General features: G+C 44.1%; 1 protein-coding gene across 8 annotated transcripts in view; it reads left to right on the top strand.

Annotated features, from left to right (window-relative positions):
* CAMTA1 (calmodulin binding transcription activator 1) overlaps positions 1 to 13374 on the top strand; it is a 1175303-nt gene that overhangs the window by 1149759 nt on the left and 12170 nt on the right. For 4 of the 8 annotated variants that reach the window (XM_039912082.1, XM_039912081.1, XM_029064828.2 and 1 more), the window contains 2 exons: positions 1375 to 1405; positions 6198 to 6268. The exons of 2 other annotated variants lie outside the window; for them this stretch is intronic. In XM_039912082.1, coding sequence (XP_039768016.1) covers positions 1375 to 1405; positions 6198 to 6268 — 102 coding nt within the window. Of the gene's footprint in view, positions 1 to 1374; positions 1406 to 6086; positions 6113 to 6197; positions 6269 to 13374 lie in introns of all 8 variants that reach the window. 2 more of the 8 variants (XM_029064831.2, XM_029064833.2) reach the window with 2 other exon arrangements.

Raw genomic sequence — 13374 nt, 5'->3', positions numbered from 1 at the left:
GGTTTTGTTGTACTGGCCCTTTCCTTACAGCTGCTGAAGGCAGCTTCATTCTCTCTCATTTCCAGTATGCCAGTGATCTCCCCTGGGCAAGGGAAGTTGTAGGTGTGTGTCTTCTTAAATGAAATCACATGCTCTCCTCTTCTTTTATGTGACCGTATTCAATATCTTTTAGGGTAATGTGACTTGGCCCAACAGTGCTTGTTTTCAGACTAGAATTCCAGCACATTAAAATGCACTTCCCTTTCCCTTCACTTCAGGCTGGATTTCACTCTCAGAGCTCAAAGGCAAGGCAGCTGATCCCACCCTTAAATGTCCCTCATTCAGTTTTTCTTCTGCCCATGATGTGTCCCGTGACTGAGCCTTGGCAGGATTGAGAGAGTGATGATGAAATGCCGAGGAAATAGAAAAATGCATCTGTTGCTCAACCTGAATTGAGAGAGGACAAGTGACCTCGAAGTAGAATCGTTTCCTGTCTTCTTCAGAGTTATATGACTTACCAATAAGCAGGAGGAGCCTACATCCCAAGTAATAATAAATATCAAAAGAATTCTCATAGGAATATCTGTGTCCGTTTCCCCCCCCCCCCGGAAAAGGAACACACTATCCTGTTGACTCTAAATGCCTGTTCTCTGTTTGCAGTGGGACAATGGGGAAGTGGTTTCTAACATTCAGTAGCGTGACATGTTTGACATTTCATGTCACTTCTCTAGTTTGGTCAATATATTCATATTTTCGGTGCTCAGATGCTAATTAGTAACAGGTAGGAGTCATAGAATCAGGTGTGACAACCCGGTACATACTAAGCGCTGATCAAATACCACGAACTGTGTGTATGTATAAGTTTTTGAGACTCTGTCCACCTATATTTTGGCACTGGAAATTTGGAAAAATGTTACTGCATCTCCCCAGATGTGCTTTGACTTCCCATTGTTTTTAAATCCATTCTCTTAGTGGGTTATGTTTATTCAGGAGGAAGTGCTGTGCTTATTCTTCCTGCAACCAGTAAAAATAATTCAGAGCTAGGAAAGGATTTCACACCAAAAGAGAAAAATAAGCAGAAGGTTCTGACGTGGCTTTGGAAACTTCATAGGACATAGTCTTTCCCACCTTCATTAGGAATGGAGTTTTCCAGCCCAATATGCCCTCAACTCTAATAAACTGCTACTTTCCCTGGATAAATTAGGAAGCTGAAAAAACAGTGTTTCTTCCTGGTTCTTGGCAGCTGGTGAGTCTCCCTTCCCCTCTCCCTTTTTTTTCCCCTCCTCAGAAAATGGAACTAGTTTGTATTCCCTTTGTTGAACTAAAGCAATTGTAAGGTTTCTGTTGTGACATTTGTATGCTAATAGCTGTTTGGTATTGTTTTGCTATCTAAAGCCCTCTGGTGGACCATAGGCTGTACAAAAGGGTGAGTTTAGCTGCCTGCTAGCCAGTTTATCTTTTCCTCTCTCTCTTTCTCCCTCTTTCTCTTGCCCCCTCTCTCTCTCTCTCCCTCTTTCTCTTTCTCTCCCTTTCTCTTCCATTTTAAATACTTTGCTTTCTGCTTGCTTGCATGGGGCTGCAGCCTAGGTATGCCAGTAAGTTTCACATCCATTGATTATATGAAATAAAATTTAAAAAAAAAACTAACCCTACTGCAATTACTAACACTGCTGTTTCGATACAACAGGGGGAAAAGATCACGTGCAGTAGATGTTACGGTGCATGAATAAGTAAAAAGGGACCTTCCGAAACCACCGCGAGGCATGCTTAGAAAGTGGTGGTAGGAACCTTCGGTATGAAAAATGGCTGATCTAATAAAAGTAGGTCTTTGGAACTTAATGGGTCTGCTCCGAAAGAATGCTGAGTGGCAATTTGGTATAAGAACTTTAGCTACCACGTTTAATGTTTACGTCCTGTTATTTCCCCGAAAGTTATGAAGACATTTTCCTATTAATTTTTTTTCTTGTTCAGAATTATTCTGACCCAAATTAGACTCCCCCTTTCCCTGTATTTAGAAGCCTTTCATCCTTTAGCTCTCTGCTTTCCCATGCAGTATGAGGTAAGTCAACACACCTAGTAGCTCTTTGAGAAATAGCTCCCTAGAGCTCAACAGACTTGTTAAAACGGGAAGGAATGAGACTTCCATTTTAAAATTATATTAAAATACATTGAGGGGATCCAAGGATAGAACCTCTGAATAAATATTCTACACACACACACACACACACACGCTTAACTTTCCTTCACTTATTAAGGAAAAAATATTCCAGTAATTGTGGTAATCAATCAAACGATGGACTCTATTGAGCACTTACTCTGTGCAGGGCATTGTACTATTTTAGTGAACCATGAAATGAACAGGTGTGCGACATGAGGAAGAAGGATATTTAGATTGAAACAGACAGCCAATAAGGCAGAAATGACAGACAACATTAATATCTTTGAAAAACACACATGAATGAAAAGCTTTCAGCCAGAGAGAATAATACAGTTGACTTCAGAGATATTAAGATTCAATTAACGTAAGGCAGCTAATCAGTAAAACGGTATTTTTCGAAGGAAAATAGGATCGACCAGAATCTGAATGGAATTTTTTTAGTGAGTTGAAAAGATCAATTTAGGAGTTCATTCTTTGAATCCTGTCTTCTGGAATCAAGCACTTAGTTCAGTGCTCTGCCCACGGTAAGCGCTCAGTAAATGCCATTCGTAAATTGATTGAGTTAATATAAACAGCCGTGGTATTCCTTTCATCAAAAAATTGTTACTAAGACTCAGAGAAAATCCAGGACTGAAGCACATTGAAGCCCAGTGCAAATGATGATGATCCTAGACTTGGGGGGAAACTAAGCCCTTTTAAACCAGATATTTTTTCCCATTTTATCATCTACTCTTCTGTATAATGATAATAATAATAATGGCATTTGTTTAGCTCTTACTGTGTGCTGAACACCGTACTAAGCACTGAGTTAGATGAAAAATGATCAGAATGGTCAGTCTATCCCACATGAGGCTCACAAGCTAATGGGAAGAAAGAACGGGTACTTAATCCCCGGTTTACAGATGAGGAAAGTGAGGCACAGAGAAATTAAGTGACTTTCTCAAGGGCACACAGTGGGCTAGTGGTGAAGCCGGGATAAGAACACGGGTCCTCCGACTCCCAGGCCCATGGTCTTTCCACTAAGTCACGTTGCTTCTTATTTATTAATCTTTATGTATTATCTTTCTAAAAACTGACCTGGGCCCTTCTTCATGCTAATCAGAAATGCTTTAACCATTCATTCATTCCGTCGTATTTATTGAGCGCTTATGTGTGCAGACCACTGTACTAAGCACTTGGGAGGGTATAATATCTTTACCCAACCACTTGAAAATTTCAGATGAACAGCCTTTCGGAGGCTAAATTTTAGGCAATTTCTAGTGTGGAAATGGAATTACCAGCCAGCCCATGTTTGCTCTGATGCAAAGTGTAAGTAAGCCTCAGGTCCTTACATTTCCCATGATGTGGAAAAGATGGTCTAAACAGACTGCAGAAAAGAAACATGATCCCTATTCCCTGTGTGATAGCTAAGTCAGGCAGTCAGTCGTATTTATTGAGCGCTTATTGTGGGCAGAGCACTGTACTAAGCACTTGGGAGAGTACAATAGAACAATAAACAGACACATTCCCTGTCCATAACAAGCTTGCAGTCTATCTCGTGAAGCCTTAGTACCAGATGCTTGACGCGGCACTCCTGTTTACATCCCTACTGCTTAGATCAGGCGGTCTGGCTGTTTAGGTCACACTGGCCTGAGGCTGAAATGTTTCAAATCAAATACGGCAGAGCACGTTTCCATTTAAGAGCAGGACTCCAAGGGGACAGATGCATGCTACAATATTCAGTTGAGCTGGTACTGATAGTGTTTTGCATGGTCTAAGCAGTTGAAGGAGGCTGTTGCAAAAAAATCAACATCTAATGGGGTCGCGGATGCATTTTGGAAGCTTGCTAATCTGGTATGTTAATGATCATCATTAAGAATGAACATTCTGGAAATGCTCATCAGTACCAACTGAAAAACCCTCCTTATTGCCTGCTGCATTCTGTTGTGAACTCCAAAAATAATTATGCATGGAAACTTGGAATTTTGTAGCATCTGTGTACCTTGGACTCCTTAGTTAGTTTCTAAAGAGATTTTAGCCCGCCGGTTCCCCGCCCAGCAGATCTGCGAATAGGGGAGCGGCTTTCGTCAAGGGCTTGGGCTGGTTACCCCTGAGATCTGGTATCAGTTCCTAGGTTGAAATTTAAATTTGAAGACAGGGTTATTTATTCTCTGTGGAGGAGCCATCGCTCTGAAATAAAAATCTCTATCCTTTTCGATTTCTTTGGTCAACCTTACGGATAAGAAACTTAGGGCCCACTCACTGGAAAGTAATATTTAGAAAACCAAATGCCATTTTAAGTAATTGGGTTTGAAAATTGTCACCGACTGCATCTGCCACTGGCAAGACGAAAGACTCTCTAAAATTCAGCCCTCGTAGCTGAAGACCGACAGCGTACGTCTCCAGTGTGTATGAGAGAAGGCCGATTCCAGATACAGAGATCTTCCAAGAAGATGCTAGTCAATCGTAGAGACTTTTTTTTTTCCTGCAGGTGAAATATAAAATGAATCCCAGTTTCAGAACCGAGTCTTGTTAAAGAGTACTTTTTTGGTAAAACAGGGAAACCCTTTAACTTTTAGTTTTTTTCTCTTGGGAGGTTGAGCTGGGAGTTAAGTGATTCTGAGCAGAATATGTGCAGGTTTAGAAACTACTTTATGTACAGAAACTCTAGGGGTCCACGTGGGATAAATAAAACGTCGTGAATTTAACAGGCCCGCTGCAAGAAAAAGTAAAGGTCCACCAATGGAACGTAATATGCATTTTACAGCCCTCTTTATCCTGAAGGTACCAAGGTGGTAACTGGCCTGGGACTCTGCCCTGACCTCTAAAGACATAAGCGGTTTCCCCAGTCCGCCTCCACATCCTTCACCGTATACACTCCTATACTGACCTGTTGGGTATTAGGGAGTGATCCCAAGGCGGGGATCGGAGAGATCAGTCCCAGAATTATTCCTGTCTCCCTGCAACCTGGGGTTAAGGGGCTCTGGGATCATTCTAATCCTCATCTCACTGTGACCCTGGGGACCTGGTTTCTCGCCCAGGTGCCAACTTTTCATTTTAGGTGCCCGGGCGGAAAGGGTCGGGGATTCTAGGGGAGAGGTAGACCCTGGGACTTTAAGCTTCCAAAAACCCAACAGATCGGAAAGCCACCGTTTTGAATTTTTTCAGTCCCGAATGGCAATTCTCGGGTCCTGTTAAAGTGAGGCTGGCTGTCCAGCTCCGAAACACCTGAGGGCCACCCTCCCCCATCGCTCCCGGGGAGTTAACACCTATGCTATTTCAGAAAAGATGGGTGCCGCAAGCATCCTTCTAATCACTCCATCGGTGGTATTCATTGAGCACTTACTATGTGCAGAGCACTGTCCTAAACGCTTGAGAGAGTACAGTGCGACAGTATGAGCAGACACATTCCCAGCCCATAGAACAGAACGAGCCCGAGAAACAAGCACCAGCGGTGATTTGGAGGTGGGGTTTGGAAATCCCTCTCGTGATGTACAATATCTAAATCAGTGAGAGGGGCACAACAGTGTTCTTAATGTCGGACCAGCGTTTTACCTTGCCTCTGAACGAGGATGGGGGCTAGTTGCCTTCAGTTATCCGTGGTAAGTACCTACTTTCTGCACAAAAAGCAACCCCCTAGAACAGATGACCTGTCCCAGTGTCCAGAAGATGAGCCCCAAATCTTTGCCTTCCCACTGTCACATGTTTCTGGGAACCGTGTTCCAACCACACCTGGAAGTGAGCTTTTTTAAACGGCAAAATAACCAGCATTCCGAGTTCCCACCTTTCCGTCCCGTCACAGCCCTTCCTTCAGTTAAGTCTGGGATTAGTTAGGAAACCTGCAAATAGAAGGCGATAAACAGATTTCATTTGACCCCGCATACCGAGGAAGGAGTGACGGATGTGGGATGTGTCGATGCGGATGTGACGAAGGTCTCCGAAGTAATTCTGTTTCATTTACCTCTTGCAGGGACTGAATGTTTTTGGAACACAGAGGTGTGTGTTAAATTGCAGACAGCATGCTCTGGGGTGTCATTCTTATTGGGCCTTTCTGTCTTTTTTGTTTTGCAACCCAAATGAGATTTCTGGAAAATGGCAAGATCTCCCATTTCCTAAATTTCCCACAAGCCATTTCAGCTCTCAGAGCAACAGGTAACTGACTATAGAAAGCCGCGTGTGGCTCGCCCCGTATATTACGGACGTCCAGCATTGCGAGAACCTACCCGCTGAAACTCACCGACTCATTGAACATCTCCCTGGCTGAGCGTTCCCGAGTAAATGTAATGAAGCAGCTTCGCCTTATGCTTTAATCATGAAACCATTGTTTGCTTCGAGTTTCCAAACTAGGCCTACTTCATCTGTTCATAAATAACCATTGGACGTCTAAGGGAAGTGACACCACGTGGGCTTCCGCTGGCTTTCGGTGCTGTTGCTTACTACATCGCTTTAGTACATTCTAGCGCAACGTGGTTGGTGATGACTGCAACAGAGTTCCCGACGACGGGATCGTTTTCTGTCTGGAACGCTTGGGAAATGCTGGGATTATTTGTACTTTTAACCGTTGGATGGCCACAGTTTGAAGGGATTTACTTTCCTAATTACCCCGAGGGGGGAGGGAAGGGGGCAGAGGAGCCCGGGGACGAAAAATGTCAGGAGATTAGACCTCTTCAGCCAGCTCCCCTTTTCTCTCTAGGAAAGAACGATACTGTGTTCCAGTAGTTACCAAAAATGTGATTCAGAAATGTGAGCCCGTGCTACCTTCATCCTTATTCTTGTCATCTACCTGCAGAGACTGCAGTTCCCAGCATCTAATGGTCTCGTGGGCCAAGGGGAGGCTGCATTCATTGCATGCTGGGACCTGGGGTTCCCTTTCTGCACCGCATGCTGGAACCTCACACGGGAGGGCAGCTGCAACGGGTCCATTTACGCAAAAACCAGCCAGTCACGAGGCATGTCGACGGCGAAGCCCTTTAGGGTGGGCGTCGGCCCTCCCTGCGGAGTGGTGCATGTCCTGAAACCCTGAACCGTTCAGTGTGGCGTGTTAGGCCTTAACCCAACTCAGAGGCAGCCTGCCACCCGGCTCCGATCGAGCTCTCGGGAGGAGAAGCCAGCGTCGAAAAACGTGCCTGGGTCGTAGCGGCCCGTTGGAGCCCCAGAGGGGATTCAAGGAGGGTTTGCCTGTGATTTGCCAAAATCCAGCCCTGCCCTGTGCAACCTTGAAGACCCTCATCAACTTTTACCTTTAGGCTGTCTCTCCCTGGAGACTTGTAGCTTGGCCGAGGTATCGTCGGAGAATTCAATGTTATGAAATGTTTCAGAAATGAGTGGGCAGATGGTAAATTAACTACGCAGACTCTTCTATTCGGGGGGCATGGTGTAAAAATCTCATGTACAAAAATGACATTTCGTAGAGAAAGGGCTTGTATTATCTGGCAACCTTTACAGCGTAATGGGTTAGCAGCCATTAATTTCCAAGAGCATTTCAGGAGACTTGAATTCTGTGCTAAGGATCTGCTGTCGGGGAATGAATAGCAATCTCAAAAGAATTTGTGAATGTAGAGAATAACTGTTTTTAGTCATGCTGTATGTTTTTTTAAAAATTTCCCAAATTGGATCCAGTGGAGGTGTTCTTAGGTTGGTGTTTTTCATTTCCTTTCTTTCTCCTTTTCATGCTGCGAGATCACCTGGGTTATATGAAGCAGAAAATGCATTAGTATGCAGTTTTTACAAACTTTAGATACAACTAACAAAGAACCGAGGTTTCCGTTTCTGTCTCACTGATTCAGTGACGTAACCCTACATTACTAAAAGCTTAGAAAATTAACTGAAAACTGGTGATCTCTCCTCTTCTTGCGTCAGACTCTGAAGCGTGTGTGTACGTGTATCTGTATTCCACAGCTAACATTTAGCTCCCCGATCTGTATGGTTGTCACAGCGAAAAGCAACATCCATCATGTGATTCAACTCCCGGCAACAAACTCTTTGTCAACATTTAAAGAGATAATCGGAGGGACAGTAAAAGGCTTATGCCCCAAAGAGGGAACTGTGCAACTAAGCGAAACAAAGTTAGACTTTTTCTCATATCAGTGTTATAGCTGTGGCATAGTAGTTGGAAAGAGGTTTTGTTATTTAAAGAGAGCTTTGTTCTCTAGCATTTCTCAGTGCTAAAAAACCAGTAGGGTTTTTTTTTTCATTTTTTTTTTTGAGGGGTTTGGGGTTTGTTTTTTTGCTGAACTGCTGTTACTATTAAGGTTAAAGTAACTAACTGCGTGTCATGTTATTCCCAGTTTTAAATTCTAGGGTTCTTAAAAATCGTAGAAATCTTCTGGTCTTTTAAAGAGTCACGTGACCAAGGCAAATATTGTATATTATTGAACAGGATCTGTACTAGGGGAGGAATCAAGCGATGCCTAATTAACTTGCCATTGCATGTGTTTTACAGAAATCTAGCAAATAGCTCTTCTCTAGTACAGATCACGCATGTTCTTGGGTACAGGTTGGCAGCCACGCATGTCTTGCACTTTTCTAAAGTATCTGGTAGTGTAGTAGACATTGCATGATGAAGTACTGAACGTTATTTGGCATGTTACACTTACCAAAAAACTGATCCAAATGTGCATGACTAAAATAAGAGACCAGTACAAGATCTCTGGCTTCACAACATACAGAAGTTACCATTTATATGTCACATTTGGTATCGATAAATGTGAATTTAAGAAGGCTTGGCGTTAAATCTGGACCAACTGCAATTACAGGGTGAAATATACTTTGGACTTGCCTTTTGTGAAATGAACTTGAGTTTTAACTGTTCTGGAAATAACGGTTCTTGACATTGCCGAAGCAAGGACCCCGAAACTCTGTTCCTCGAGCCACAGTACCCTTCTGTCTACTTATTGTCATCCTGGTTTCTGATATTGTATCATTTTTACTTATGCATTTATTGTCATCCCATTCCCCCTTATTCTTAGATTGCGAATCCCCCCGCCAACAGGGGGAAGAACAGAGTCTAATTCTCAATCAATCAATGATATTGAGCACATTCTGGGGACAGTGAATTTGGAAGCGTACAGTAGAGTCGGTAAACATGATCCCTGCCCACGGAAAGCTTGCAGTCTGGAGAGGAAGCAAGAATTCATTAATTATGGGCATGAGGGATTAGTGCTATGGAGATGAGGATGGGGTGGCTAGCAAGTGCTCAAAAAGTATGGCTCCAAGTGAATTCATGACGCAGAAGGGCAAGGGGGTAGAAGAAATGATGGGTTGGATTGGAAGGATTGGAAGGGTGAAGGATCGGAAGGGATATAATTTAGTAGGGCTTTGAAGGTGAGGAAGGTGGTGGTCTGTCGGATATGAAATGGGGAGGTGTTCCATCCCAAAGGCAGGACTTGGACAGGTCCTCAGTGGTGAGATAGACAAGATCAAGGTACAGTAAGTATGTGGCAGACACAGCGTGTCCTAGTAGAAAAAGCATGAGTCTCAAAGTGAGACAACCTGGGTTCTAATCCTGGCTCTGCCACTTGTCGGCTGTGTGGCCTTGGGCCATTCACCTAACTTCTCTATGCCCTAATAATAATTCTGCTATTTAAACGCTTTAGTTTCCTCATCTGTAAAATGGAGGTTAAGAAGGTGAGCCCCGTGTGGGACATGAACTGTGTCAGTTTGTATTTTTCCAGTGCCTGGCACCTAGAAGCAGTGTGGCTCAGTGGAAAGATACCAACATTATTATTATTAAATATCATTTTAAGAAAACAGGAATGAGAGAGGTTGCAGTAAGAAATCAGTGAGATAAAAGTAGTATGGGGAGAGCTGATTGAGTGCTTTCAAGTAGATGGTAAGGAGTCTTTGATGCAGAGCTGGGTGGGCAACCACTGGAGGTTCTTGAGGAGTGGGGAGAAATGTACTGAACGTTCTTTGAGAAGAGTGATCTGGGCAGCAGAGTGGAAGCGTGGACTGGAGTGAGGCGAGACAGATGGCAGGGAGGTCAGCAAGGAGGCTGCGGCAGAGGTCAAGGAGGGATATGACAACTGCTTGGATCAACGTGGTAGCAAATTGGATGGAGAGGAAAGGGTGGAGTTCCCGGGTGTAGAGAGAAAACCAACAGGACTTGATGACAGATTGAACATGTGGGCTGAATGTGAAAGATGAGTTGAGGATAATGCCAAGGTTGTGAAACATGGAGGGTGGTGGTGTTGTCTACAATGAGGGGGAAGACATGGGGAGACTCAGATTTGGGTGGGAAGATGAGTTCTGTTTTGGACATGTTAAGTTTGGGGCTTTGGTGGGGCAGCCAAGTAGAGAGATCCCAAAGGCAAGAGGAAGAGCAAGACCGTAGAGAAGGAGAGAGATTAAGGGCTGGAGAGAGAAATGTGGGAATCCTCTGCGTAGATACGGTAGTTACAGTCGTGGGACTAAGTGAGCTCCAAAGGAATGGTTGGAAATGGAGAATATGGAGAACATCGGAGCCCTGAAGGACTCCCGCTGTCAGAGGGTGAGAGGCAGAGGAGGAGCCTGCGAAAGAGACTGAGGAGTGGTCGGAGAGATAGTAGAACCAGGAGCTAAGGATAGATAACGTTTCAAGGAGAAGGGGGAGGTCCACAGTGTCTTAAGAAAAGGGAAAAGTCAAGGAGGATTAGGATGGAGTAGAGGCCGTAGGATTTGCTAAGAAGAAGGCCATTAGTCGTCATTATCGTCGGTAATCGAGTGCTCGCTGTGTGCAGAGCACTGTACTGAGCACTTGGGAGAGCAAAATACAACGAAGTTGGTAGACACGTTCCCTGCCCGTAACGAGCTCACAGTCTAGAAGGGGAGACGGACATTAATATAAATAACACATGTATAGATATGTACAAAAAGTACTGTGGGTCTGAGGGTGGGGCAAATATCAACTACCGAAAATTTCGAAAAGTCACAGACCCAAGTGCATAGACGACCCAGGAGGGAGAGGGAGCCGGTGGAGAGAGGGCTTGATGGGGGAAGCTCTCTTGGAGGAGATGTGACCTTAATAAGGGTTTGAAGGCAGGGAGAGTGGTGTTTTGGTGTGTGTGGAGGGGGAGGGAATTCCCGGCCAGAGGAAGGACGTGGGACAGAGGGAGGACACGGGAAAGGGATTGGTGGGTGAGATAGACAAGGCCATTCACCTCATCCGTACTTTTTTCCAGCTCTTAGTATATCGCTCTGTGCTCACTGGGCACTTAATAAGCGATATTACGACTACTATTGGCATTGACCAGATAAGCGCTTAATACCCTTATTGGTATTATTACAACTGAAAGATCTTTGTAGAGTCCATTGACGAACCAGTGACATAGAAACTGTTTTACATTTTATCTATCAGTAAATGGCATGTCTTTTAAGTCTAAGTCCCCTTTCCTCAGCTTCTCTTCCCTTCCATATCACCTTGACTAGCTCCCTTTCCTCTTCCTTCCCCTCCCTGCCCCACAGCACTTAAGTGTGTGTGTAAATAGAATTTTATATATATATATATATATAATTCTGTTTGTATTGATGCCTATTTACTTGTTTTGATGTCTGTCTCCCCCCCCCCCCCTTTAGACTGTAAGCCCGTTGTGGGCAGGGACTGTCTCTCTTTATTGCTATACTGTATTTTCCAAGTGTGTAATACAGTGCTCTGCACACAGTAAGCGCTCAGTAATTATGATTGATTGTTTCATGTCCTGTAATTAAACTGACAATATTCAAGCACTGCACCAAATAGCTCTAGCTAGAAGCAACTGTGGTCAAAATTATAAAGCAGTCAATCGTTTATCAACTGCCTGTTGTTCATGCATTCATTCAATAATATTTATTGAGCACTTACTGTATGCAGAGCACTGTACTAAGCGCTTGGAATGTACGATTCGGCAACAGATAGAGACGATCCCTGCCCAGTGACGGGCTTACAGTCTAATCGGGGGAGACAGACGGACAAAAACAAGACACCTTAATCACGAGAAGTGGAATCAAGAGGATGTGCACCTCATTAACAAAATAAATAGGGTAATAAAAATATATACAAATGAGCACAGTGCTGAGGGGAGGGGAAGGGCACTATTGTGTGCCCAGGACTGTCCTAAGCCCTTGGAAGAGCACAACAGACAATCCATCCATTAATCAATTATATTTATTGAGCACTTACGGTGTGCAGAGCATTATATTAAGCACTTGGGAAAGTACACTACAACAAATTAGCAGACACATTCCCTGCCCGCCAAGAAGCTTACATCTGGGGGAGAAAGACATAAAGTCATTTACAATTAGGAGGAGGAAGCGTTCAGATAGAAGAGTAAGTAAAACAATATGTGCAAAATGTTGATGGGATAGTAAAGGGGACCTGGGGAGAAGAGGAAATTAATTGAAGAGACCCTCCTGGAGTAAGTAGGATTTTGGAGATCAGTCGAATAATGCCGTCCCTCTGGACGGTCAACTCGTGGGCAGGGAACATATCTATCGATTCTGTTGTATTGCACTCTCCCAAGAGTTCAGTACAGTGCTCTGCAAGTAATAAGTGTTCAACAGATACCACTGAGGATGATGATTTGCATGCTTACTAGATGCCGAGCACTGTACTAAGCACCCAGGAGAGTACTAGTAATAATAATAAATAATGTTGGTATTTGTTAAGCACTTACTATGTGCAGAGCCCTGTTCTAAGCACTGGGGTAGATACAGGGTATTCAGGTTGTCCCACATGAGGCTCACAGTCTTCATCCCCATTTTACAGATGAGGGAACTGAGGCACCAAGAGGTTGATGATGATGGTGTCTGTTAAGTGCCTACTCTATGCCAAGCACTGTTAATTAATTAATGATGGTATTTAAGCGCTTACTATCTACAGTGGGGAGCCACGTTCCCTGCCCACAGTGAGCTTAGAGAAGCAGCGTGGCTCAGTGCAAAGAGCCCGGGCTTGGGAGTCAGAGGTCATGGGTTCGAATGCCGGCTCTGCCACTTGTCAGCTGTGTGACTGCGGGCAAGTCTCTTCACTTCTCTGGGCCTCAGTTACCTCATCTGGAAAATGGGGATTAAGACTGTGTGTGACCCTCACGTGGGACAACCTGATGACCCTGTAAATCTACCCAGCGCTTAAAACAGTGCTGTGCGCATAGTGAGCGCTTAACAAATACCAACATTATTATAATTATTACGTTCTAGAGGGAGAGACGGACATTAATATTCCTCAGTTAGCGGCAGATACGGACATCAGTTCTGTGGAGTTGACGTGACTGTCAGGCGCCCCTTCGGTACAGATCCAGTGATGCAGA

Source organism: Ornithorhynchus anatinus, chromosome 5, assembly GCF_004115215.2.
Source record: "Ornithorhynchus anatinus isolate Pmale09 chromosome 5, mOrnAna1.pri.v4, whole genome shotgun sequence".
In the NCBI taxonomy this organism is placed as follows: Eukaryota; Metazoa; Chordata; class Mammalia; order Monotremata; family Ornithorhynchidae; genus Ornithorhynchus; species Ornithorhynchus anatinus.
Note: the sequence above shows the minus strand (reverse complement) of the source record. Positions and strands in the feature narration are given on the sequence as shown.